Consider the following 26,529-nt stretch of genomic DNA (forward strand, 5'->3'; position numbering starts at 1 on the left):
TTGGCTTAAAATATTTAAATAATCTTTTCATCTCTTTGCTCTAAAATATTGTAAAACCTGCATTCCACAGTCAACTGTCTTTCTTTATGTTGTTTTTTTTTTAACATCTACAACAAAATACACAAAAGGTGTGTAAAAAGTTAAATCATTTTCAAATATCTCCACATTACCTCTAAACCTATGTCAGCCAGATTCTGCCAGGCTTTCTATAACCATTGTTAAGTACAATATTGCAAAACCTCCAAAATAAACCCCAAAAACAATTTCATGGGAACCTTTTTTACCCCCTCTGACAAATCATTCAACATCTATGACAAAATTAATTTTTGTCCTATTTACCATCAATTACAAAATTAATTTTTTGTCCTTTTAACCGTCTATGACAAAATTAATTTTTTGTACTTCTTTACTATCTATGACAAGTAACATGTACACAATTTCTACTTTTTACCATCTGTCCTAGAACGTTTACTCCATATTTGACAATTCACAGCATTTTCAACTTTGGCCATCTCTGTTGATCTAGTCTCATTTCTCCAGCAGTTAGGTTTTCAAAAATTTTCTAACATGCTCTTAAAACATCAGTTAAACATGTTAAAATCACCAAAATCCCCTTCAATTTCTCTAAACGGTTCCCACGGTAACCCTATATCATCTAACTCCTGCTGCGTTAAACCTTCTTGTTTGTTCTGACCATTTTCTACAACCATGTCCAATTCCTCACCGGTCAGTTTCCCGCTAATCAGCAAGTTCTTAATCATACTATTGTTTTCAGATCTATTGTAAGCACCACTATCATCTAACATCCCTAACTCTGTATTTGTCACTTGGAATTTCTGAGTTTCATTCAAATCCCTAGGTAGAGAAAAGTCTGGTTTGTTCAAAAGCTGACTGGTTTCAATCAAGTTCAAATTTGTTGAGTCATGATTATGAATTGAAGGCAAAGCTTCACTCTGATTGGCTGTTACAAAATGAGATGACAAATGAAAGGACGGATCTATATTTAGCACATTGTCTGATGATGGATTAGATATAAGTATGGAATGATCAGGGTATGAATTAGGGAGCACATTTTTAAGACTATCACTCTGTTTTAGCACAAAATCCGGACGCCTTTGATCTAAATGGGTATTTTTCATTAACTGGTTATTCGAGTACACATTCATATCTCCACCGAAATTAAAATCTAAATTAGCACCACTAGGATCTCTATCTGATGTGGAAATATTTATCTGACACTCATTAACAGAACTGGTCAGGTTTGTAAGGTCATTTCCTGACTGAATTAACTGATTTCCAATATTTGTACCTAAGGTGGCTTGATTTTTTGAGTTTATAATTTCACTTCTTAACAGAGTTCTCATGTCTTTACCAACAATATTCTGTGTTTGTTGAGACAGTTTCATGAGCTTCTGTGCAAAAGGTCCTAAACTATCTGTAGACTGTTCACTGACCATGTTTCCCAACAACGTCTGCTGCTGGTCAAAATTTGGAACTTGTTCTTTGACTTGTTCAATTTTGTTCAATACCTCAGAAGGCTGTGCTTGATTCATTGTTCCATCTTTTGGAGGGGAAGATTTCTTTAACTGTTTGATAGCAACTTCATATGAAGGAGGGTCTGCTGACCTTGGTGAGATCATATTTATATCAGCACCTGTGATTGGTTGATTAGCATCTATAAATAGATTTCCGACTGAGTCCGCACCTACTGGAACTGAGACTGGTTCAATACTGTTATTAGGTAAGGTAACCATAGGTTTAATGGGTGTTACATATCTAACATCATGGTGGGAGCCTTGTATTGGAATAAATGCACTGTGGATTGATGATCGAAGTTGACTTGGATTCATGCCAAGATTGTTCATCTGGCTGGTTGCTATGGAGACATTCTGTTGATGTATGGTCATTTGTGGGATGTTGGGTGATTGATGTGGAGACAGTTGTTGAACCGGACTTGTAAAGTCTGTTACCATGGTTATTGGAGACTCTGCTATAGATGGTTTATATGTCATCTGACCACGTCCTTGGCCATACACAATCTCAGAATTATCTGCAGCAGAGACTGGCGTGGAGTTCAAGATAGGACTTGGGCCACAACTATGATAGCCAGAGTCAGAAAATGGCGTTTTGGAGACAAAACGATCATCGGCATCAATGGAAGACTCCCTACTCTTATTATGCAGCGCATTCAAATTTTTCCCACCAGAAAGTGGGTGTTTACCAAAGGCGGAGTCTTGTGGACTTATGACATCATGTGGTGTGTCAACAGGTTTCTGCAGAGAATGTTGGATGCTTGCCAAATATGTGCCTTGCTTTGACTCTTTGTGCCCTACTTCACGAAGCTCCCTTCTTTTACCAGGGGAAAGAATTCCAAATGAAGTTGGAGAAAGCATCTCAGTACTCTGATCAGCAATCTGACCTCTTGGCGACATGGATGAAGCCCTTTGGTTGCCATGGAGATGTGTCCCCGGAGGAGCCATTGGAGAGACTGGACTTTGCACAGGTGAGGCAAAAATTGGCAAAGACTGACATCGTTGACTTACTGAAGATATATCAGTGTTCAGTCTCAAGGTGTCTTTCATACGTGTGCTTGAGACAGGTGGCGCTTTTGGTACAGTGAAATTATTGTCATCATTCACAACATCAGGGACAGTGTTAAAACTTGACATATCCTTTGCATTTTTACTTTGACCTCCACAAATAGGACTGACCTTTTTACCACTTTGGACTGAATTATCCACTTCAAACTTGAAGTTTTGTAATTTTGGATTTCTGCCAGCTTTCATAGACTGGTAATTTCTAAATTCTGGCTCTGACATAACAGACTGGTTTTCTTTCTGTCTCTTTTCTATGGTTTCATTGATCCAGTCTGCAACATCACTTGGTAAACCAGACGGCTCAATATCTAAGTTGGACATTCTATTCCCAACAGTAGTGACACTGGATGGTCGCTGATATGGTTTCCCCCTGTCTGATACTACAAATGATTCTGCTTTCAGACTGGCTCTACTTCCGGGTGAATTCTGACTGGTTTTCTGTTCTCCTTTATTTTTCGTGACTGGTTCACTGCTTTCCCCAATGTCAACATTGAGACTGCTCTCAGTCTGCATTTGTAGAAAATGCTTCACTCTTTCATCAAGGTCTTGCTGCTGCTTGATTAACTTCTGCTGCGACTGTCTCAATGACCTTGCACTGACCCCTATTGAACTCGACTGGTTCTTGTGTGATTTGTGCTGTGGTTTCATTGCATACAGACTATTAGGGAATGACTCAATCAGAGCTTCACGCTCTAGACTGTGTATATCTGGACTCTGTAACCCAGGTAATAGTGAACTGCCCCCAGATTTTACCGTCTGCTGCTGCATTTGTTGTTGTTGCTGCTGCTGCTGTTGACGATAAAGGTGTTGAGGTTGATATTTGACCTTTGCTTCCGGGTCAAGTTCCATCGTACAAGATTGGGTCCTCCTAGGGATATCATTGACAGACAAATCATTATCTGGACTTAAAACAAAAGACAAATTGTGAGCTGGGTCGCCCTCCTCCCCTGTGGAGTTCAGACGTTTAAAATTCTGTCTCGCATGGATGTCCGATGACTTTCGTTTTCTTGCGCCAGATGGAGTCTCCCGTCCATACAAATCAGCACTTTCGGGTCTGCTTAAACTTAGATCAGATGGTTTTGAAATTCTGACTGGAGTTTCACGACCTAATGAATTAGACAAGTCTTCCTGAAAGGGTGATTTAATGTTTAATTTTTGTATTTTTCGCGGTGTTTCGATCCACATTTGATCCACTAACTCTGTACTAATATTTTCTGCCCTATCAGTGCCTATTCCACCTGTCTTACTTTCTGATCTCACTCCGAGTATGTTAAGGTTACCATTGCCAGCTGTGTTAAAATTGTCAATCAGATCACTGTCCTCATAGTCCTCGCACAAAATCGGAGTTACGTCCCTTTCTTCACTCATTGGAGAGAATACTTTACTTTCTGATGAACTACTTCCGATATCATAATCTTCACTACCAAGATTTAATGTGTCAGTTGAGCTAATAGAAGTTGTGGAATTTTTGGATTGTTTATCGATGTTTTCACTAGAAACAAGATTAAAGTTTACTTCAGTTTTTTCCGGATCAACTTCCTTTTTATCTGGACCTGATGCTGCCAGCTGGTAAGCTTTTGTTGTGACATTTGAATTATTACCGACAAGCGACTGATCTGTGACAGATTTTTGTCCCATATTGCTCACTTGCTGAAGTTTCATTGGCTGATTGTTGACAATAATGACCACCTCACTGGGCGGTATATTACTAGACCCAGCTTGAAGCCCTTGAAGCGTACTCAACTGCTGACTGGTCACTGATATGTTCTGTTGATATGGTAACTGAATACTCGACTGAAACTTGGCGATAGCTTCAGCCTGTTCTTTTGCTCGCTTTTCTTTCAAGATTGCAGACACAGGTCGTTTATCTTTCCCGTAGGTAGGAACATCCGCTTTCGCATCTTTCTGGGGCTGGCTTTGTGCTTTATTCGGAGATGCCTTTGGACGAATTGGTGTAAACTTTGTACGTAACTGTTTCGGAAGATTTTGGAAAGTTTGTGAAGAAGAGACGATACATTCGCTCCCTGTTGTTTTAGACATAACTGATGACACAGTTACGACACTTGTACTTTCATTTGTTTGATTTTGAATGTTCAAAGGAAGCTTTGATGAGTCGATGCCTGAAGTCTGGAATGCGAGATCAGTGTTTCCATCATTGCTTGGTGGTTTGAATACAGCTGATGCAGGGACAATATTAAATAGTGGCTCGTTGTTGCTCAAGTCTGGAGGATTTTTAGTTGGACTGGTATGAATTTCTGTCGGTAAGGCAATCATTGTGAAACTAGCTGGTTGTGAGACAGTCTGACTAGGTTGTGTCTGTGCAGCAGACGGAATAATTATTGGTATTGCCATAGCAACAGACTGGTTAACACTCGCCCCTTCTTTACGACACAAAGACTGGACCTGGGAAAATGGAACAAAAGCACTTCTACCTGGGACGGTTGACTGGTTCACAAATAATGCAGTTTTGGATTTACCTAAATGCCCCATTGATTTATTCAGACATGACTGGTTATCTGGTTTATTTTCTAACATTTTCTTCAGACTGAGACACCCAGTTGACTTTGATAATTTCTCAGCAGAAGTTTCTGGCACGTCTGCTCCTGCAGCATTGTCTTTTCTATTGCCACTGTTCACCTTTTCAGACACTGAGCTTCTGTTATTCACAGTCAAACTTTCACCTTTATTCTGTGCCATAACATCATCAAAGTCGATTTTCCGTACATGACTATATTCCGACTGATCGGTTTCCATGGAATTTTCCGGTGTTTTAGCTTCACATACACTTTCAGCACTCATAGGTTTATAGTTATCAAAATCGTCTGTAGTACCGCCCACATTTCTATTATCAACACTCTCACTAAACGCTACTTTGATTTGGCTGGCTGCCAAATCATTCTCATTATTATGTCTACCTTCATCCTTAATCCACACATTGTCACTTTTCGCATTGATAGAACTGTTAGCATTTGGAATGTTAGCAGACGACACTCCAATATGCTGCACTGTGACGCTCACACATACATCACTTCCTGTATTTAAATTAGAACCTGGGTCAACGGTCTTGCTCGGATATTCCGACGTCTTCTGTGGTTGCCATGGCGACACCGACTTCCTGGCTGACTGAGACGGTGCTGGACTGGTAATCGAGCTTGGAATTCTGGGAGATTTTTGTTGGACTGTGGAACCTGATGAAATAGACGGAGTGACTGTTTTCCTTTGACTGGTACCTGTGTTTTTGGATCCAGATGAAATGATTGAAATGTTAGTTTGAGGACCAATCTGTTGCTGCAGCTCACCACGTAGAGCCTGAAAATATATTAATAATTTATTAGAGTGCTATGTCCTGCTTTTCCTCATAAATATCATGAACAGTAAAAATTTCTTCATCTTAAGCTTCTATAAGAATTTGCCACTAATTGTTTAGTTTATATCAAATTCCTATTATGCCTCAGAAATCTCAGAAATGCATTTATTTTTCTCTCCTTTTTTTCATTTTTTTATTTTTTTTTATTTTGGTGTCCTGTTAAGAGTTTCCAAAAAAGTAACTTATTAGACAAAAGCCTGATTACTTGATCAAATAGCTGGTAAAAAATTATGACGTTAAAAAAGTAAAGATAAAGTAGAAATGGGGCACTTAAAATGGAAATATATACACTGGGGCACTTAAAATGGAAAGATATAGTTACACTGGGGCACTTAAAATGGAAAGCTATACACTGGGGCACTTAAAATGGAAAGATAAACACTGGGGCACTTAAAATGGAAAGATAAACACTGGGGCACTTAAAATGGAAAGATAAACACTGGGGCACTCAAAATGGAAAAATATACACTGGTGCATTTAAAATGGAAAGATATACAAAAGATAAGTACGAAATAAATTGAAAATCAATTTTTTGCAGTATTTTTAGATCAATTTAAGTGTAAAGCTTTGCAACACTTTTCAATTTTTTGTCAGTTAACACACACAAAAAAACGTAGTGAGCGATAGATCGTTTATGTTGCACCTACATCAAATGAAACATTAATCTCAGAAAATCATTTCCAGTCCTAGCTCCCATGTCAAAAAAAATTCAGCAGAGTCCCTTTAAAAATAGATCAAGCATTTCAATTTACCCCTCCCGCGTTCATTTCAAAATTAGGAAGTAGGGAGGGGGATTTTTTACAATATACAAAATGTACATCTGAAATTATCCTAACACAACCTTTATCGCAAGTAATTTACAAACAAATTACGTCTGCACCAAGAAATGACTGAATATTTCATTTATATTTCAAATAGATTATTTTACTGAATTTCAGAACTCATTCAGATATTATTTGTCAAAAATAAATTTCGTAAAATTAAATTTGAGAAATTATTCCACCTGGTGCCAATTCATGTACAAAGATCAATATAGCTGCCTCAGATATCAGAAACAATAATATCAGCATAAGGAATTGAAGGCATGCAGGTCAAATTTCATGTTCTTTGGAATCTTGACTTCTAATCCAGTTACCTCTCTGGCTTGGGTTCAATCCCTGGGAGACGCTTTGGTAGTTAAGCACTGAGAAAGGTAGTCTAGTACTGGTGCAACACTCCAGGAACGATGGTTAGGAAACTACCCGCCTATATGACTGAAATACTGTTGGGAAAAGGTGTAAAATGAAACAAACAAACAAACTTTGGAATCTTAAAGGCCCATTATGCCCCCAGAAATGATTTCATTTTTATTTCTCAGAAGCTTTTCAATTTTGGTGTATGGACTTTTTTAGTATCCAAAAAAGTTTCGATCATTTACCTGAATGATATTTTTTTTCAATCTGTTAAATTGATGGTCATCTAAGTGATTAAAGGAGTAACGGGTTAACTCATTACATCATTTAATAATATCTAACACATTACAGCACTGTGTGTTTCCGTATTTAAGTTTATTTATACTCGCCACCGGTTGCCCATATGCAGGGCAAGTCCTCCAGAAGAGTATTAGTCATTTTATATTTTGGAAGATAGTGCAAGATACAGAAAGATGCCCTGATTTCAGAAGCTTCCCCTGGTTCTTTAACATGCCAAGTGTTTGCACTCATAAATGGGACCTCGATTTTAAGTCTTATCCAAAATGTTGAGATTACAAGTCTCGTACTTTAGATTAAATAATTGAGCTTATAAAGCAAACTGGCTACTGCTCTGGTGGCCTTATATACCCTAAATATGATAGGAACAGTTAAGCATTGTGGGTCATACATAAAACACAATACATTATGACTTCGTAAATTGTACTGACTCCAAGGTTGTTTGCTTAATGCCTAAAAAGACTGTTTTACGACACCATCTCATAAATTGTTCTTTAAATTTGCACTATGAGGCATTTAAAGTCACGTTTTGCACAAGTATTTCTATATTTCTTAAGAGACCAATGACCAAATAATTTAAAATCTTTACAATGAAACAAGCAACAAAAAATCTCCAACATTATAATAAACAATATTTAACTTGAAAGACAAAGACTCTGTAACAATATCTAGCGAGAAATTACAGTGAAAATCTAAGATTTTTTTTTCTTTCAATGCTACAATAAGAGAAGAAATTATTACGCAGTAAAGACATGAGAAAATTCTCACGATGTTATAAATTTTCACCAAGAATGAGCATCAGATGGTGACAATTGTGTGCCTGACAAATTCTGACAAATATTAGATATATATAGAAATGTTTACAGTTTTTTTAATTATTCAAAGTAATCGTATCTTTGCAGACTTATAATGGATACATTGGGGTGTTTTTATTTCCTTAAACTTTATTAAACAATGATATATTGTACATTATGTTGACCTATGGATAGTGTGTGAAGCCATCTTTAAAATGATAGATTATATTTCAAAGATGGTTGTTTTGCAATCATAAGGTTATTATATTAAGCCTTTCACCATACAACCATAAAATATCCTCCTAAATGAAGAAATATAACTATTTAACACATAAACCAAGGTGCAGGAGTGGTAATAAATAAAGCCATTTTATAATCAAAGGGCTGCAAGCTCTGTGGTATTTTCTGATCTTTGCAATCTAAATCATACTGACTATCTGTATGTATTTTCCTGTATAATTTTATTTTTATATACAATAGTTCATCTTACACGAGATGCAGCAACTGCGTTTAGATTTTTTACTATAACAGTTTGAGTTTGTAATTTTGCATGACTAGAGTTGCATCAAAAAATCATTTATGTTCATATTTTTATGACAGCCACACTTTATCCTTGCATATCGTGGCTACTTCCTTAATAAATACACTTCAAAAAGAAAAAAAGAAAAAAAAGTTGCCTCGCCTGGGATTTGAACCCCAGACCTCTCCTACCCTAAACGAGCGCGCTACCCCTGCACCAAGGTGAAGTAATACGTAGTTAACTTGAAAAAATAACATATTCATTGTAATTCTAAATTGAGAATTCCCATTTCTTGTTTGTAATCCTTATTAATTTCGAGGTATTTTGTTCACGATAAACCTGTTGTTTAACACTGATGAAAATAATTTAGCGGAAATCTTCTTGCCAAAACTGAGTCCGACATGTATATATTCCACTAATCGACAGTCAGATTTATTTGTAGTATTCGGTAATCGACATCGCTAAAAATAGCATTAATTTTTCATTGATTAAAATGATATTCATCTGCGTAATTTGTGATTGTGCATTTATTGCAAATTCTATATTCTTTTAAACTTTGAATGGGTTGTAATTTGTTGGATACTTGTAACAAAATAAAAATATTTCTTTCTTTTACATCGCTAGTTTTAATCTGTTTTGAGAACTACTTATTAGGTTTGTCGTGAAAATTCTGTGTCAGAGATTGATTTTCAGCATTGTATTTACTGATCTGTGATCAGAAAATACAAAACCGATATTACACAAGCATAATCATTAACCATTTTAGGGAATATTCTAAAATTTATGTACTGACTGAAAAGTAAACAGGGCAGACCATACGATAATGACTTCAGGTCTGCATTGGTCATATAGGTAAAGTCAGTCACCTCCAGTTGGGTTAAAGCTTTATAGATTTTGGTTTAAATTTTTAAAGGCCCATTATGCCTCAGAAATGCTATCAATTTCATTTCTCAAAAACATTTTATTGTTTCTAAAAATATACTCATTTGACATATACATGAACTATCTTTTGCATTTTAAGTTCTGTTACTGGTTTATTTATAGCAAATTAGTATTTTGTTTACATTTTTCTACCTTAAATTACAACACATTAATGCATTTTCAAAGCTACTTTCTTCAGTATTTAAACATGAAGACGTATTATGCTCAAAATTCATTTCATTATTAAAACATTATTAAACATTATCAAACACATATTTGACAATTCTAAAGAATTAAAAAATATGGATTTCTGAGAAACAATGTGCCTTTAAAACAAAATTTACTTATCTGGACATGAGCAGCTTTTTAAAAAATGCACTAGCACCTAAGTAATCTTATTTTACATGATCTTCGATTGTAAGATTTTTCTGCAGACTTTCAATTGGAATACCCGTAAGTTCAGATGACCTAAAAAGCATTGCTAGGAAGGTGATTTTATGAAATATCTCTGCACTTTCAGGCACCACAATCTGTTTAATTACCATGGTTACATTGTCATTTCCCCCCCCCCCCCCACTCCCAATTTCGCAGAGAAAACATTCATACATAATTAATAATTCAGGCTGGTATTCTTTCCATGCTTAAGGCCATTTCACAAGTATTGAAATCAAAATTAAAAGAGATTAATTCCGTAACCATCTGCCTATTAGGTAAACAATACCATACAATTGAATCAGTAAAATAAAATTGTTTTCCCCTGTGTAATATTTTCTTAAATTTTAAACTGATAAAAAAAATCAAATTAATTATATCTTCTAACTTTGACACATTCAAGCAATTAAATATTAAGCCGTTACATACAAAAGTTATTTCCCTTCCTTATAATTTTGTTACTTAAACTCTCTCTCTTTTCGGCATTTACCAGATGTTTGACTCTTTTACATAAGAGCTGATGATATAGTGAACAGTACAGGCATAATCTGATGTCAAGTAATCAGTTCAGACCATAATTAAACGGCAAGTAAACAGTTCAGACCATAATCAGAGGGCATTTAAACAGTTCAGAGCATAATCAGAGGGCAAGTAAACAGTTCAGAACATAATCAGAGGGCAAGTAAACAGTTCAGAACATAATCAGAGGGCAAGTAAACAGTTCAGAACATAATCAGATGTCAGGTAAACAGTGCAGATCATAATCAGATGTCAAGTAAACAGTGCAGATCATAATCAGATGTCAAGTAAACAGTGCAGATCATAACCAGATGTCAGGTAAACAGTTCAGAGCATAATCAGATGTCAAGTAAACAGTTCAGACCAAAATCAGATGTAAAGTAAACAGTTCAGACCATAATCAGAGGGCAAATAAACAGTTCAGACCAAAATCAGATGGCAAGTAAACAGTTCAGACCATAATCAGATGGCAAGTAAACAGTTCAGACCATAATCAGAGGGCAAGTAAACAGTGCAGACCATAATCAGAGGGCAAGTAAACAGTGCAGACCATAATCAGAGGGCAAGTAAACAGTTCAGACCATAATCAGAGGGCAAGTAAACAGTTCAGACCATAATCAGAGGGCAAGTAAACAGTTCAGACCATAATCAGAGGGCAAGTAAACAGTGCAGACCATAATCAGATGTCAAGTAAACAGTTCAGACCATAATCAGATGTCAAGTAAACAGTTCAGACCATAATCAGATGTCAAGTAAACAGTGTAGACCATAATCAGATGTCAAGTAAACAGTGCAGACCATAATCAGATGTCAAGTAAACAGTGTAGACCATAATCAGATGTCAAGTAAACAGTGTAGACCATTATCAGATGTCAAGTAAACAGTGCAGACCATAATCAGAGGGCAAGTAAAATGTTCAGATCATAATCAGATGTCAGGTAAACAGTGCAGACCATAATCAGAGGGCAAGCAAACAGTTCAGATCATAAACAGAGGGCAAATAAACAGTGGAGACCATAACCAGAGGGCAAGTAAACAGTTCAGACCAAAATCAGATGTCAAGTAAACAGTTAAGACCATAATACAATGTCAAGTAAACAGTTCAGACCATAATCAGATGTCAAGTAAACAGTTCAGACCATAATCAGAGGGCAAATAAACAGTTCAGACCAAAATCAGATGGCAAGTAAACAGTTCAGACCAAAATCAGATGGCAAGTAAACAGTTAAGACCATAATACAATGTCAAGTAAACAGTGCAGACCATAACCAGATGTAAAGTAAACAGTTCAGACCAAAATCAGATGGCAAGTAAACAGTTAAGACCAAAATACAATGTCAAGTAAACAGTACAGACCATAATCAGATGTCAAGTAAACAGTTCAGACCAAAATCAGATGGCAAGTAAACAGTGCAGATCATAACCAGATGTAAAGTAAACAGTTCAGACAGTGTTTTTTTTCACCAAAATATTCGGCGAAATTCTCCCTATTCCCCCCTCAAAATAGTATGTTTTTTTCCCCCCTCAAAGCTTAAATTTCCCCCTATAATATGGCAGCCCAAATCTGCCTGCAATGAATATCATTTTTTTGCAACTAACTGCCGAAAAATGCTTTATTTTAAGCCTGTAAGACTTACTGTTAAGCAAGGTTTTTCATATAGGTAAGGGGAGCTACTCCTGGCATCCCAACAAGTTTATCATGTGACACATCAATATTTTAGATCCGTATAAAAATCCCCCTCCTATTGCATTTTTCCCCCTCCAATGGGCACCGACCCCCTTTCCCCAAAAGTGAAAAAAAAACACTGGTTCAGACCATAATCAGAGGGCAAATAAACAGTTCAGACCAAAATCAGAGGGCAAGTAAACAGTTAAGACCATAATACAATGTCAAGTAAACAGTGCAGACCATAATCAGATGTCAGGTTAATAGTTCAGACCAAAATCAGAGGGCAAATAAACAGTGGAGACCATAATCAGAGGGCAAATAAACAGTGGAGACCATAATCAGAGGGCAAATAAACAGTCGAGACCATAATCAGAGGGCAAATAAACAGTGCAGATCATAATCAGAGGGCAAATAAACAGTGCAGATCATAATCAGAGGGCAAATAAACAGTCGAGACCATAATCAGAGGGACAAATAAACAGTGGAGACCATAACCAGAGGGCAAATAAACAGTGCAGATCATAATCAGAGGGCAAGCAAACAGTGCAGACTATAATCAGAGGGCAAATAAACAGTGGAGACCATAACCAGAGGGCAAATAAACAGTCGAGACCATAATCAGAGGGCAAATAAACAGTGCAGACCATAACCGGAGGGCAAATAAACAGTGGATACCATAATCAGAGGGCAAATAAACAGTGCAGACCATAACCGGAGGGCAAGTAAACAGTGCAGACCATAATCAGAGGGCAAATAAACAGTGCAGAGCATAATCAGAGGGCAAGTTAACAGTGCAGACCATAATCAGAGGGCAAGTAAACAGTTCAGACCATAATCAGAGGGCAAATAAACAGTGCAGAGCATAATCAGATGACAAGCAAACAGTGCATACCATAATCAGAGGGTAAGTAAACAGTGCAGACCATAATCAGAGGGCAAGTAAACTGTTCAGATCATAATCAGAGGCAAGTAAACAGTGTAGACCATAATCAGAGGGCAAATAAACAGTGCAGATCATAATCAAAGAACAAGTAAACAGTGCAGACCATATTAAGACATCAAGTTAACAGTTGATGTGAAATAAACAGATGAGACTATAATCAGACGTTAAGTAAACAGTCCATACCATAATGGCAAGTGACAAGTGCAGACACAATTTTCACAACACAAATTTAAAGCATTCTACAGTACTCAGTTTACTTCATTATATACATGTATTATCAGAGACTTATAATAAGCTTTCTATTCCAGATATAACACTATAATGTTACAAGGGCAGGTGGTCTTGCCACGCTACCGACAATTTAAAGTGATACAAACATCTTAAATGTCATTTGGTGTCTCGTCGGATTCCATCACTGAAGAAAGACCAAAGATAAACAATTCCGCCCTCGCGCCCTCCCCAACACCGCCTCATGCCTCTGTTTCAAATACAGGGAAACATTGGTCGCGGACAAGACACCCTTACAGCTGTTATTCTGAAATTGACTTGTTCGCCTTCTCTTATTTTTGAACTGTCTGTGTAAAATGGATTTATTTCTAGGGTTGTGCAATATATGGCAATATATTGGAAATCGCAATATTTTATCTGGCAATATAATACTTCAATATGTTTTCTGACAGTGTTGTATCTAGGTCGCGCAATTGCGCCATTTGAGCATATTTTTTGCAGATCTTGCTTTTTAATGAAGTCAATGCGCACAAAGTTGCCCATCAGACGACCTTTTGAACTTAATTAAGTTAATCTTCATTGTATCTTGAACACTTCTGCCATGTTTGTTTTCACTTGAGGTAATGACTAAAATACATACTTAATTGCAAATAGCAGCCGGCCGGGTCATATCGTCTATGTATTGACAGTTTGATCTGCACACTTTACTAATATTATATATTTCTTTTTTTTCTTTTTGAGTTGTTGATCAGACAAATGCTGTTAAGATGCCTAAACCTTTAATAAATTAATTCTTTTCAGTACGTCATATTGTTAGGTAAATCATGTCCCCCACATTTTTTTTCAAATCCCCCACATTTTTTCAGTAGAGTGGAGGACAATACCCAAATAATTTTGAAATTCTAGATATAATACTGCAGAAATCCCAAATATTTTATTTTGCAATATTATATTGCAATAAGTTTTCATATATATCACAATATATTGAAGCTATAAACTTTTTATAAAATTCTATTAAAGATTGAAGTGTATTCACCTTGTATTAGCTTGACTTAAAAATTAATGGCATTTACATTAAGTTGTTTAAACTTCTTCATTTACAATGCCTTTTTTTAACACATTAAGAAATCTTCTATTAAAGGGTCTGTCACATATTCTCTATTGGGACATACTATAAAACAATAAAGTTAAACTCTTTTAAGTAAAGTTTCAGTGGGTATTAACCTACTGATTTTCAAGCATTTTATGATTTTCAAGCATTTTATATAGTTCATGATATACAACAGTATATAACTATATCTGCACATATCGCAATATATTATTGTAACATGATTTTTTTTTGTATTACCCACCCATATTTATCATTATTTATTAGGATATCAACATGAAATGTTGATGTTCCAAAACATACAGAATTGAGTCTGGGCAGACCAGAAATAAAACTCTCTTTTTCTTCTCTGACGTGATTGTTTGTTTGTTTCATTTTACACCTTTTCCCAACAGTATTTCAATCTTTATAGGCGCTTAGTTTCCTAACCATCTTTCCTAGAGAGTTACACCAATACTAGACTACCTTCCTCCGTGCTAAACTACCAAAGCATCTCCCGGGGATCGAACCCACGGCCACGCCAGAGAGATAACTGGATTAGAAGTCATCGATTCTAACCCCTCGACCACGGAAGCGGTTCTCTAACTTGACTATTAGCCATTAGTATAAAGTCAAACTAGGCTGCAGTCTTTAACATTATACATGTATAGTGTTCACTAAAATTGTTTCTGATTTTAAAATCTTGTATCTTCCCTCATATTATAAATGCAAATAAAGGGAGGTTACTACAATAAAATAAGTGAACTGTTGTTTTGCAACCAGTTACTTCCCTTTAAAATGATTATTTTTTCCCCTGTAAATTATGTTATAACAATAATATTTTTTTTCAGTATTAATATCCCTGATCAATGAAATTATTTTTTTCAAAATTAATACTTTTTTTTACTTCTTTAATAAGATATTTTTTTTATACTTCAATAACTTTCATTTGCAAGTTTCCTAGCTTATCATTATTATTATCATATTTATTTCATTACATTTTACTTCTTTAGTAAAATATATTTTTTATACTTCATTAATTTTCATTCTCAAGTAGGTCAGGATATAAGACATTTCCACATTTCTGGTCACATGACCCAAAATTTCCACTTTTCTGGTCACATGACCCAAAATTTCAGTCTTTTTTTCAGTATCCTGGCATAATATTTATAATTTATGCAAGCACCTATGATGTAGAACCTTCAACTTCAATTTTAAACCTGGCAAATTTGTATAATGAAGATTTTACACCTGTATTATTTACTACAACAGAAAGGATGAGGTGTTTTTGATCAACAGGTACTTTTCCAGCTACTTTACCTTACCACACAGCAGCACGCCTCCAGATTCATGCTAATTTTCATGAAAATTTTGATAATGTGTCTAAATGTGTAATATTGTGAAGCAAAAGGAAGCAATTTACACATTTTCAATGATACTTCAAACCACGTATATTTCCAAAAAGTAGTCAAAATATGCATAAATAGCCTTTACTGCGTTGGTAACGTAATAGAAATATAGTTGTAAATACTGAAAAATCAGTCATTAATTGCACATAATATGTAAAATATTACTTCAATCTAGAAACTTTTTACTTTTCCTTACATCTTACTACATTTTTCTCAAGTTTGATTTTATTGAAATATCTTGACTCATCTGGGGGACATGTAGCTTTAAAAATATACTTGGTAATCTTCTAGTCTGATACGAATTATTTATCATGATTTAGAAAAATTTTCAAAATATATACTGACTGAAAAAGCCTACTATACAGACTGATCTTGGGCTGTGCACTGGTTGCACAGAAAAAAATGTGTTGCCACCAGATGTCAAAAGAGTTAAAGGGACTCCACTGAGGTTCCGAAACCAAAAAACTAAAAATTTTAATTTCTTACATAGATCAGCTTGAGCACTTACAACAAAAAGTTGCAAACGAAATATATATAAGAAATATATTCAGAAACAAGAAATGTCGAAAGACACATATGCGCCCCTTGACTAACATTATTGGTTATTTTGTTATAGAAACTTGCCATAAATGGGTACATGGAAGTGTTCAGTTATGGAAAAAAGCAAAATAATGAAGACTTTGTGATAGTTTTCAAGATAATGAGTGGAAACCATTCTGACATTAAAGGCCCCTGTGACCTTGACCTTTGTACTAGTGACCAAATATCAATGGGGGTCATCTTATAGTTATGACCAATCAATATTAGAAATATGAAGACTTTGTGATAAATAGCTTTCAACATAATGAGCGGAAACCATACTACCATATTCCGATCTGAACCGCAACATATGACAGATGTTATTATTCTGGAATAACAGTGAGAGCGAATGATCTGAAATTTTGCACACAAGTTATTGGTCTTGACCTACATCAAATGGAACATTAATTAATCAATCTAAAAGAAAATATTTCCGATCCTGTCATGTCAAAAACACCTCAGTGGAGTCCCTTTAAAGAATCTTAGAGAAGTAAAACTCACCTGTGCTTTATCTTTTTGTTTCTGTATTTCTTTATTCTGCTGTAATTTTCTTTGAAGCAGTAAATTGGTTTCTTTATGTTTATCACCACTTGTTCCATGCTGACTACTGAACAATGCCGAATCTGCAAAATAGATAAATAAACAGGATTTATTTTTCATCGAGTGGTATAAAAGTATATATTTCATAAGTGGCGGAATTTTCTGAACCATGCTGACTGCTGAATAATGCTTAGTCTGCAAAAAAAAAAAAGAAAAAAAAAAAAAAAAATTGGGGGGATATTAAAATTTTTTTCTATAAATACAGGATTTATTTTCATCAAGTAGTATGAAAATAAATATTTCATGAGTGGTGGTATCTACTAGTGAAATACATGTATGATAATTTTCATGCCACAAGATGATAATAATTCATGTATTTATAGAAAAAAATTGGGTTTTCTGTTTATTATATACATTTTTCTCTTTTTTGACATCACAATTTGAAAGTTTTCCTTTTAAATTTTGTTTAATGGCTGAACTCCAGCAAGACACCAGTGAGAAAAGAGTCAACAAACATCACATGGACTTTCTTTGATAAAAAAATTTGTTTTTCGATTAAAACAGCAAAAAGAACCAATTGGATGAACTACTTGACAAATTTTTAATGATATTTTTATAATAACATGTCATTTCCTGTAGAACAGGTTTTATAAGCATTTAGTTTGATTTTAGCTAATATTCATGAATCAAGTTTTTACGTTAGAGATTAATTTTCTGCAATAGTGAAACAATTACTTTGTGAATTTATTAGTTATCGTGAATGTTATCGCAACATTGTGAATACGTTATATCTCAAATGAACATTTTTCAATATTGTAAGGTCAAAAAAGCATTAGGCCCTATTTGTAAAGTTATTACCGAATCTACATTTCATGTAAATAAAGGGAGATAATCATAAATTTATTTTCAATAAAGTCTAAGTAAGAAATGAATGCATAGATTTTAATGATTACTAATAATGCGAATAAACAGTTGCAGTAATTATTAAACATATTCTTGAATGTTTGGAAATTGTTTTAGAAGAATAATTATTCACATATATAAAATTTCACTTAAGTGTTGTTACATCCTTAATTACAACATACAGACTCTTAAAAGTTTTGTACAGTCATTAAATATTTGATAACCAGTACCTTTAAGATTATATTTCCCTCCCTCTTGCATGGCTGCAATCAAAGTGAATGCAGCGACGGACTTGGTGTTGACAAAAGTTTTAACAATAAGATGTTCGGCTATCTCCTGGATGCTACCAAATTTCATATCAAGTAGTTTATCAGCCCATTCACACACCAGCTGGCAAGATGACTTAAAAATCTCACTCTCCATTAAGCTAGTATCAATCTGAAACAAAAAAAATAGTCCTCTTTATTTCTGTTTTCTTCATTCGATTTTTGTTAAGAGTCAATCTGAAATACCAAAAAAGTGTCCTTTTTTATTTTTCAGTTCTGTTCATCTAATTTGTAGGGCTTTAAGATGAAGTTATGTAAACACTACAATTTGCAAAGTTTTGGTTCAAGTGTACTGTTAGAAGAAAACCTCAGCTGCCCCCCTTTTTTTTATTGGAGTAGAACCTTCAACCCTGCATAAACTAGCTGGGTAGCTTCCTCACATGAATGTTCATGTATCCAAAGTCCCTTATTTGATTCAAACTTCACATGTGAGGGACTAATTATTTCATATTCAATTTTTTTGATATATATGATAAGAATATGTGCTGGGATTGACATAAATACATTTTATTTGGATTTTAAGGCGTTTGGTGCTGCACACCCCAAGTGCCTGTGTATATATATGAGCCGCTCCATGACAAAACCAACATAATGGGTTTGCGATCAGCATGAATCCAGACCAGCCTGCGCATCCGTGCAGTCTTATCAGGATCCAGGCTGTTCGGTATCAGTTTCTCTACTTGTAATAGGGTTTTTAAGTGAACAGCATGGAACCTGATCCTGGTCTGGATCCATGCTGGTCGCAAACGCATAACGTTGGTTTTATCATGGGGCAGCTCAATTATAACTTACATTCAACTCAAAACTGTACATACCTCAATAGTTTTTGTAGTAATCTCCAGTTCTGGCAAGGTGGGCGGGGCAGGTTCTAGCTTCTTCCTCAGCCCTCCGTAGAAATATGTAAATCTTCGTTAAGAAGAACAATGTTACCATAGCAAATCTTTATTACAGCTTCTTGCTATGATGATTTACTTATGTATAGAGGTCAAGTCAGAGGTCAAGTCTGAGGTCAAGTTTGAGGTCAAAGGGCCCATTTGCATTCAAAAAGAAAAGAAAAATATGAGTTGTCAGTAGGACAACATGCTTGATTATTTTCTATGTTCAAAAAAGGGCTATATTCAGTCATAATCCAAGTAAATGTTATAGGCCTTGGACAGTGACCTCCTCTGATATATCGATAAGTACTCCTAATTTCATGTATATAAAAGTTTTTCATACATGTTTATATCATTTTAGTAACATAAATGTTATGTTCATGCAGATATGTTGTGTAGTGTCATTTGTAAATGACCTTTGCATGATTTTTTTTTCTGACCACTTTTTGTCATCACTGCTATGAAATGTGTCCATTAAGTAACAACAGATTAGTGTTAGACATGGCCACCTGCTTTTGTATATGTTTTTAGTGAATTTTCATAACTTATAGACAGTTAAATAATTTATCCAAAAAAAATGATTTTTTCAAATGTGTTTCTATTATTGATCGACAGAAATATATCAACGATACATCGATATCGTCTCTATCAATGACAGCTCTAGACAATCCACTAATTGGTAAAATGAAATTGTAAATGGAAAACTCCAGATTAAACAAGAGGGACATGATGGCCGTAAATTGCTCACCTGAGTCAGAGTACTTGTTTATTTGGGTTTTTTTAAAAGAAGAATTTTCTGTTTGTACTTTATGCGTATAAAGAAAATCAATGGGCCTCTCGGTGGGTCAATTTTTACCACAGGTACGGACGGACAGACGAAAGGACGCTGGACGAAAAGTGATCACAAAAGCTCACTATGTCACTTTGTGACAGGTGAGCTAAAAAGAAACAAGTCCTTCATAAAAATCTAGTATTTATAAAGGTTAAAAGGATATTTTGACTGTCCTCTCTGACCGAGGCGTCGCGTGTTTATATCCGGGAACACCTGCTTCATCATCTTGCCGAAGTCGGCGTTACATAACGGCCGGAGATCGTGCTGCTCGCAGTATTGTCTGAAACAACAACAACAACAATAAATACATGACTGTAGATCAAATAAATATTTCATTTACAACATAACTACTTGTGTTGAACCTCCTTTTATTATTGTCTCGGGTTACTGTACTCAAGGTTCTCATTGACCGCCGTACAGTGACATACTTTTGGCTCAAATTTCAAATCTTTGGCAAATTGCATGGAGGTAAATTATCACCAATTTATGCTTCACAATTAACTCTTTAAGGGCATGACTAGCGACATGTTCGTGGTCCGTACTCGGCAGCAAAAGCTGGATTTTGTACCCTTACTGGCGGATGGTCCCTCATTAAGCATAGACTACACACACACACGCTTGAGTTTGATACAAGTGAATAACTCTGTGTAGTAATTTCAGGGACTTTTTTTACTTATTTTATAGCCGCTGTTCGGTCATATTCCTACTTAAAAATAGTATATTATTTTCCAAATCCACAGGAAAAAAATCCCAATTGAAAGTTAACAAAAAAAGGTCTTGAATAACAAATTCTAAAATCTTTGAAAATAGGGGCTTCTTCACTTTTATAGTGCTTAAATATTTGAAGATTTAAAGATGCCATCTAAGACAGTGATTGTTTGCATTAATAGAATCACAGAAAAATTTAAGTCATGCATTTTTTCCCAATTTTTAGTAAAACATTGCTGAAACATATATTGTTTCTCCCTTTAAACTTTTAAAAAATCTCCAACTGTTATGTAATCTCAAACTTTCCAAAATTTATAAAGACCCGACACCCATCCCCAACAACCTAGAAATTAAGGTGAACATGGCATTTCCTTACAAAAATTTGCATTATCTTTTGAAAAAAAATCTCTAAAAAAAAAGGATTTTATATATTTTCCAAATTTTCTGTTAAGAAATGTCTATAGTAAAAAGTAAGTGGTCAACAAGAGAAAATATATATCAGATTTTGTTAGCGTTCACCAAAGATCACCCTACCTGTACTCATCATAAACCTCAGCCTTCGGCATGCACACATCTCCATGTTCTTCAAGATGACTTTTAATCCAGGTAAATGCCTCACCTTGCTCCTTTCTATTTGATGTTGGCAAACATGATGGTGGCGTCCTGAAAATGCCATTTCTTCATTAACAAACTTTAACTCATATCATAACTTACGTTAGCTTATTATATAATTAAAGCTTTAACTTCTGTGAGATCAATTTTCCGCACACTGCTGTCGAGTCTTTTTTTATTTTACAGATTTAGGTCTCCAAATGCTCAGGTCATATGGTGATTTTCCAGCTTTCCTGCAGGAGAGAGAATACACAGGTGCCCCTTCATGAATTATTTTCAGGCCCAAGCAGACACCTGAGTAGAACCACCGACATAAGTGTTTTCATTATTAACAGACAGGCAATCCATATCATCAGTTGAAATACTGTTAAAATCGGATGTTTTTTCAGAAAGTAGATTAAAAAATCTACCTTTGACCCTTGGCCAAATCGGTTGTTTTTGTTGGCACATCTGCCCAAGATAAAAATAAAACCCTGATTTCATAAGCTAGCTTGAAAGCTTCCTTATATGAAAGAATCCAGTGGATGAAGGCACAGAGGTTTTAATCAGCCTAGTGACCATAACCACTTGGCAATGAAGCCACCTTTTTTTGTTGCCTTAGAGCCAGTGAAGTGCCACCCTTTTTTTTGGTGCATGTACAATGTGCCGGATAATTAAATGACCATACAAATTATTTCTGCCTATAACACTCGCGAGCGGAGTTGGCTGAACTCAGAATAGTTAAATTTCCAAGAAATACAGTACATCAAAAACTGCTGTAACACTTACAGTCTATTTTGGTCTTCTTGAATGCCACCTGTTGGTAACTTCAGGTAGAGCAACAACTTCTCAACATCTGTCAAACTGTGAATCTCGCTCTGTCAGTGCAAAATGCATCTCAATATTATTTCAATATTTTCAAAACCCTGATGAAGACTCGTAAGAATTGAAAACTCATTCTTTGTTGATTGTATTCTTTTAGATAAAATGAATTTCATAGTGTTATTTCATCAGATTCAATAAAGTGACGATTTTTAAAACTGTTGTCAGCAATTAAGAAATTTAAATGGGACACTAGTAATGCAGTACATTAATAATAAAATCTAAATACATGCAGTAAAACATTGTATCCAAAAAAAAAATATATCATAAAATAATCAAGTTATGATCTTAAAGAGAATGATAAGATAAGAGAATGATAATTTTACTTAAATTACTACAACAAAATACCTGCTTGTTTATAAGTTTGGTATGACACTGTTACTAATAGTAAATAGAAATTCTTTGAAATAATTAAATATCAACATTTTGATATTTAGAATTAAAATGAACACAACTCACCAGTATTCTTGTTATTCTTGCTCTGCCTTCAACACTAAAAACATAAAAAAGTTTTATCTATAATCACTAAAAAGACTGAATGTGTTGCATCATGGTTGTTGTACTTGACCAACTTCTGATATGACATGCCTGCAAAACACATCTTACATGTTGCTTTGTTTAATTCCTTACGCTCGCCAAACCCAAAACATCCTATGCCCCCTATTTAAGTTTTGTTAGAGGAATTTTTAGATTTAATTTTTCTACTTTTGACATTTGAAGCCAGTCTTATTGCTCAGGGTTGTCATTAACATTTTTTGCAGCAGGTTTGTTTTGAACTTGAGGCGGTCATTTCTGTCTTTATAATGCATAACAAAGAGTGTTTCCTTAATTTTGAGGCGGCCAATAAATGCATTTGAGACAGGCATTTTGGCCTCCTGCCGCCTCTTAATGACAACCCTGTTTGCTTACCGAAAAAACAACATATTGCACTCACTGATTGGATGACCAACTTCACCAAGTTAATTAAACAATCATATGTAACGTAAAAAGCACATGTATTTGAACAAAAATTTGTATCATCAACTAATTAGATTGCCAGATGATATATTTATATTATTTGAACATTACATTGTGGTAATAAACTTATATATTCAAATCAATTAAGCATTTACTGCATTAAAATGATTTACATATTCTGATTCATTGCAAATGATACATGAAATACATAAGGAGAGTGCATAAGGAGAGATATTCATAGCACTTCCCAAGTATGTAAGATCAAGTCATGAAATATGCACTGATGCAATTAATACGGGGAAGTCATAGACTTTGGCTTGCCCGGCTACAGACTACATGTGTATATTCAAAAGGAAATTGAAGAAAAAACAATTAGTATATATATAAAATTCTATACTTATCAGTGAAATTTTCAGTGTCATTCCTAGTTGGGCGCCCCCATTTTATATGTAAGAATCACAACTTTTTTGATTAATACGGGGAAGTCAAAGAACAGGCCTGCTTTGCGTGCCCGACTTTGGCTTCACGGCTATAGACTACAGGTGTATATTTAAAAAGAAAATCAAATAAAAAACAATTAAAAACTATATAGAATTTATGAAATTTTCAGTGTCAATTCTAGTCGGTTACAATGTAACTCAATGATAATAGGCAGGGTATTCCGATAACGGAACAAATCTCAACTTTTCGGATACATAATAATCGTTGAGTGTTCAGATTGAAAACGGAAGGGGTGCATGAAATACCGAATGACACCTTTAAAACAGAAAAAAAAAATGAAAGGAATTTTTTCTTAACGACTTCCCCGTTCATAGGCTTTGCCTAATTTCTTATTACTAACTGTAATCATCGAGTGTTCCAAGTGAATATGAAATTCGGAATGGACGCCTTTAAAATGGAAAAATGAACATTTTTTAATCGACATGCCCTTTCGTAGGCTGGGCTAAGGCTTTCAGGGTAAGGCTTAATTTAGGTATGATTTTTAGATTTTCATTGCTGAATATTACAGAAAACACTTCTAAATTATGGGAAAAAAACCAAAACAATCTGTCAAGTTATCTATACTAACCTGATGGAAGACTCTAACCCATCTTGTATCTTTCCGTATCTTTTGCCACCTTCATCTTTTGCAGCAATATAACTGCAGGGGTCAGCAGTTTGAAGAAATAGCTGCTGACTGTACATTATGAGTTCATTTTCACAATCATGAGATTCATGGCATTTCGAGTTTTTGAAATGTATCACTTAAGCCATATTAGAGATCTACATTTTTCATGCACCTATGAAATGAACTCTTCAATTTGGCCAAAATTTCATCAATAATTCATTCACATTTTCTCAGGGATGAACTGTTACGTATATACTTAACAAGTTTTTATCCAGGAAAGAAAGCATTGCTACAACGACTGAAAAGTTTATCTTAAAAGCTATGATTTAAACACAGTTAAATTAATTTTTGCAATGCTTTATTTCATTATCAACATGAACAATTTTATTTCTGTGATAACAAGACGAAACGTATGTTTTACGACAGGTTAATGTTTGTAAACAATGCTTAGACATGTATATAACAATAATGTATTGATTTTATTTTCGATTCATGGGTGTTTGTTTTGAAATATATAAAATCGTTGTCAATGTAAATAACATTTCTCCAAAATGCTCAAAAATGTCTATTTATATTCTACTGCGCATGCGTAATGCCAAGACTCACTTGCGTATGTCGTAAACGTACACAAAGATGTTTCGTTAATGCGAGACAGAAAAATAAATATACGGTACACACTTACTAATCGCTAAAATGTTGAAATGTATCTGCTGGAATGAGAATTATGTTACAAGAATGCTTGCCCGATCTAATTTCAAATGAATAAGATTATTTGTCAATGTTTGAAAAATGCTTGAGCAACAGAGAAGTGTGTTCCGTCGGATATAACAAGTTTACCGACCTGTATCGAAATTGAGGTATCCGATTGTTCAAAGACATTATTATTCACTTGTTCTTTAAAACTCTGCAACTGATTTTTTTGTTTGTTTTTAACTTAAAAGCGCAATTCAACCAATCTCTTCAGAATGAACCTTACAATGCCAAGTTGTTCACAAACATTAAACCTCTTATGCCAGCTGGGCGTATACGGACGGACGGATGGACGACTGAATAACACTGCATGCATGGATAGAATCCAGTCACACTGTATATGACTGTTAGAGGTTTAATTTGCATGAATGAGAGGCTGTCATTTATCAATACTTTATTGCAAATAAATATTAATAAATACATTATATTAATTTCGTATCACGACATTGCAACAGACAGATATGTCAGCGTTCTAGAAAAGAGTAAGCTTGTGCGTCGTGCCGAAGCGGAAAGGGACATGGATTTGAAGAAATCCGAAAGGGTCGATAAAGAAAACATGGAAAGAAAGGTAGATAACTTGGTAAGTAAACTAAAAGTCGTCTCAGTTAAGAGAAAGAAGATAGAAAGCATGCAGTGAAACAAAACCGTTCATACTATAACTTTTGCAATAGTGTAGACGCTTTCCTAAGACATGTAGAAAAACCGAAAGTTGATATCAAATATTCTAAAAAGGATGATGATTTGCAAGGCGAGGGAGTTACAGTTTTGGCGTAAGACCAGATTCAATTAAAAGAAGAAATGTAAAAGCCGGTTCATTTGATATGCCTTAAAATGCCACTCTTACCAGTTCTGAAGGAAAAACGGAAAAGGTTGAAGATTGAATCGAGAAAGAGAGTGATGCTTCTGAAATTGGAAAGGACAAACCTAACTTATGTAAATAATTCAAAACGTCAGATATTGTGTCGACTAGAAACGTCCCATTATTGGACATCATATTTCAACATCTATAAGTATTATTATAGATGTTGAAATATGATTTTTTTTCAAAACGGCTTATATTAAGTTTTTTTGATATATATGATCAGTACATGTGCTGGGATTGACAAATATGCATTTTATTTGGATTTTAAAGGCGTTTTGAGCTCCAAACCCCAAGTGTCTGTGACCAGAACAAAGGTACAGTGCGAGTGACAGTAAATAATTAATTTCACGATCAATCACAACGAAAATGACCTGCGGCGTCCGGGAATCGAACACGGGTCGCCCGACTCATAGTCTAGCACTCTACCAAATGAGCTAACCGGACGACTCTCCGCTCCCCGAATGTATTGCCAAGGGAGGCCACTGCGTTAGAAACAAATACTGTGATAATGTCACAGTTGTCGTTCTTATCTGTAGTGTATTTAATGAGTACATATTTTTATATCATTATCTGTATTTTTATCTATAAAATGATAGAGCCGTAACCTCACGCCGCTAGGACGCTTACTTCACATACATGTATCTAATTACAACAAGAGCTA

At 34.9% G+C, this 26,529-nt stretch overlaps 1 protein-coding gene across 1 annotated transcript; it reads right to left on the minus strand.

Annotated features, from left to right (window-relative positions):
- Positions 1–462: 462 nt before the first annotated feature.
- On the minus strand, positions 463–24,840 carry LOC132735654 (uncharacterized). The gene is made up of 9 exons (XM_060722629.1): positions 24,218–24,840; positions 22,651–22,684; positions 22,099–22,187; positions 21,253–21,381; positions 20,180–20,290; positions 19,119–19,209; positions 18,208–18,415; positions 17,036–17,157; positions 463–5,906 (listed from the first exon to the last, which is right to left on the minus strand). The coding sequence occupies exons 1-9, from the start codon at positions 24,331–24,333 to the stop codon at positions 582–584; spliced, it is 6,225 nt and encodes a 2,074-aa protein (XP_060578612.1). The 5' UTR covers positions 24,334–24,840; the 3' UTR covers positions 463–581.
- Positions 24,841–26,529: the final 1,689 nt, after the last annotated feature.

Source organism: Ruditapes philippinarum, unplaced genomic scaffold (assembly GCF_026571515.1).
Source record: "Ruditapes philippinarum isolate M1 unplaced genomic scaffold, ASM2657151v2 ctg599_1_1_1_1, whole genome shotgun sequence".
In the NCBI taxonomy this organism is placed as follows: Eukaryota; Metazoa; Mollusca; class Bivalvia; order Venerida; family Veneridae; genus Ruditapes; species Ruditapes philippinarum.

What these genes read in the sequence shown, in the direction of transcription:
- LOC132735654 (XM_060722629.1), bottom strand. Translation starts at nt 24,333, where the DNA reads ATGTACAGTCAGCAGCTATTTCTTCAAACTGCTGACCCCTGCAGTTAT. An exon ending in GGGTTAGAGTCTTCCATCAG is followed by an intron (nt 22,685 to 24,217) that starts GTTAGTATAGAT and finishes TTATGTTTTTAG; the next exon opens with TGTTGAAGGCAGAGCAAGAA. An exon ending in GAGGTTTATGATGAGTACAG is followed by an intron (nt 20,291 to 21,252) that starts GTAGGGTGATCT and finishes TTGTTGTTTCAG; the next exon opens with ACAATACTGCGAGCAGCACG.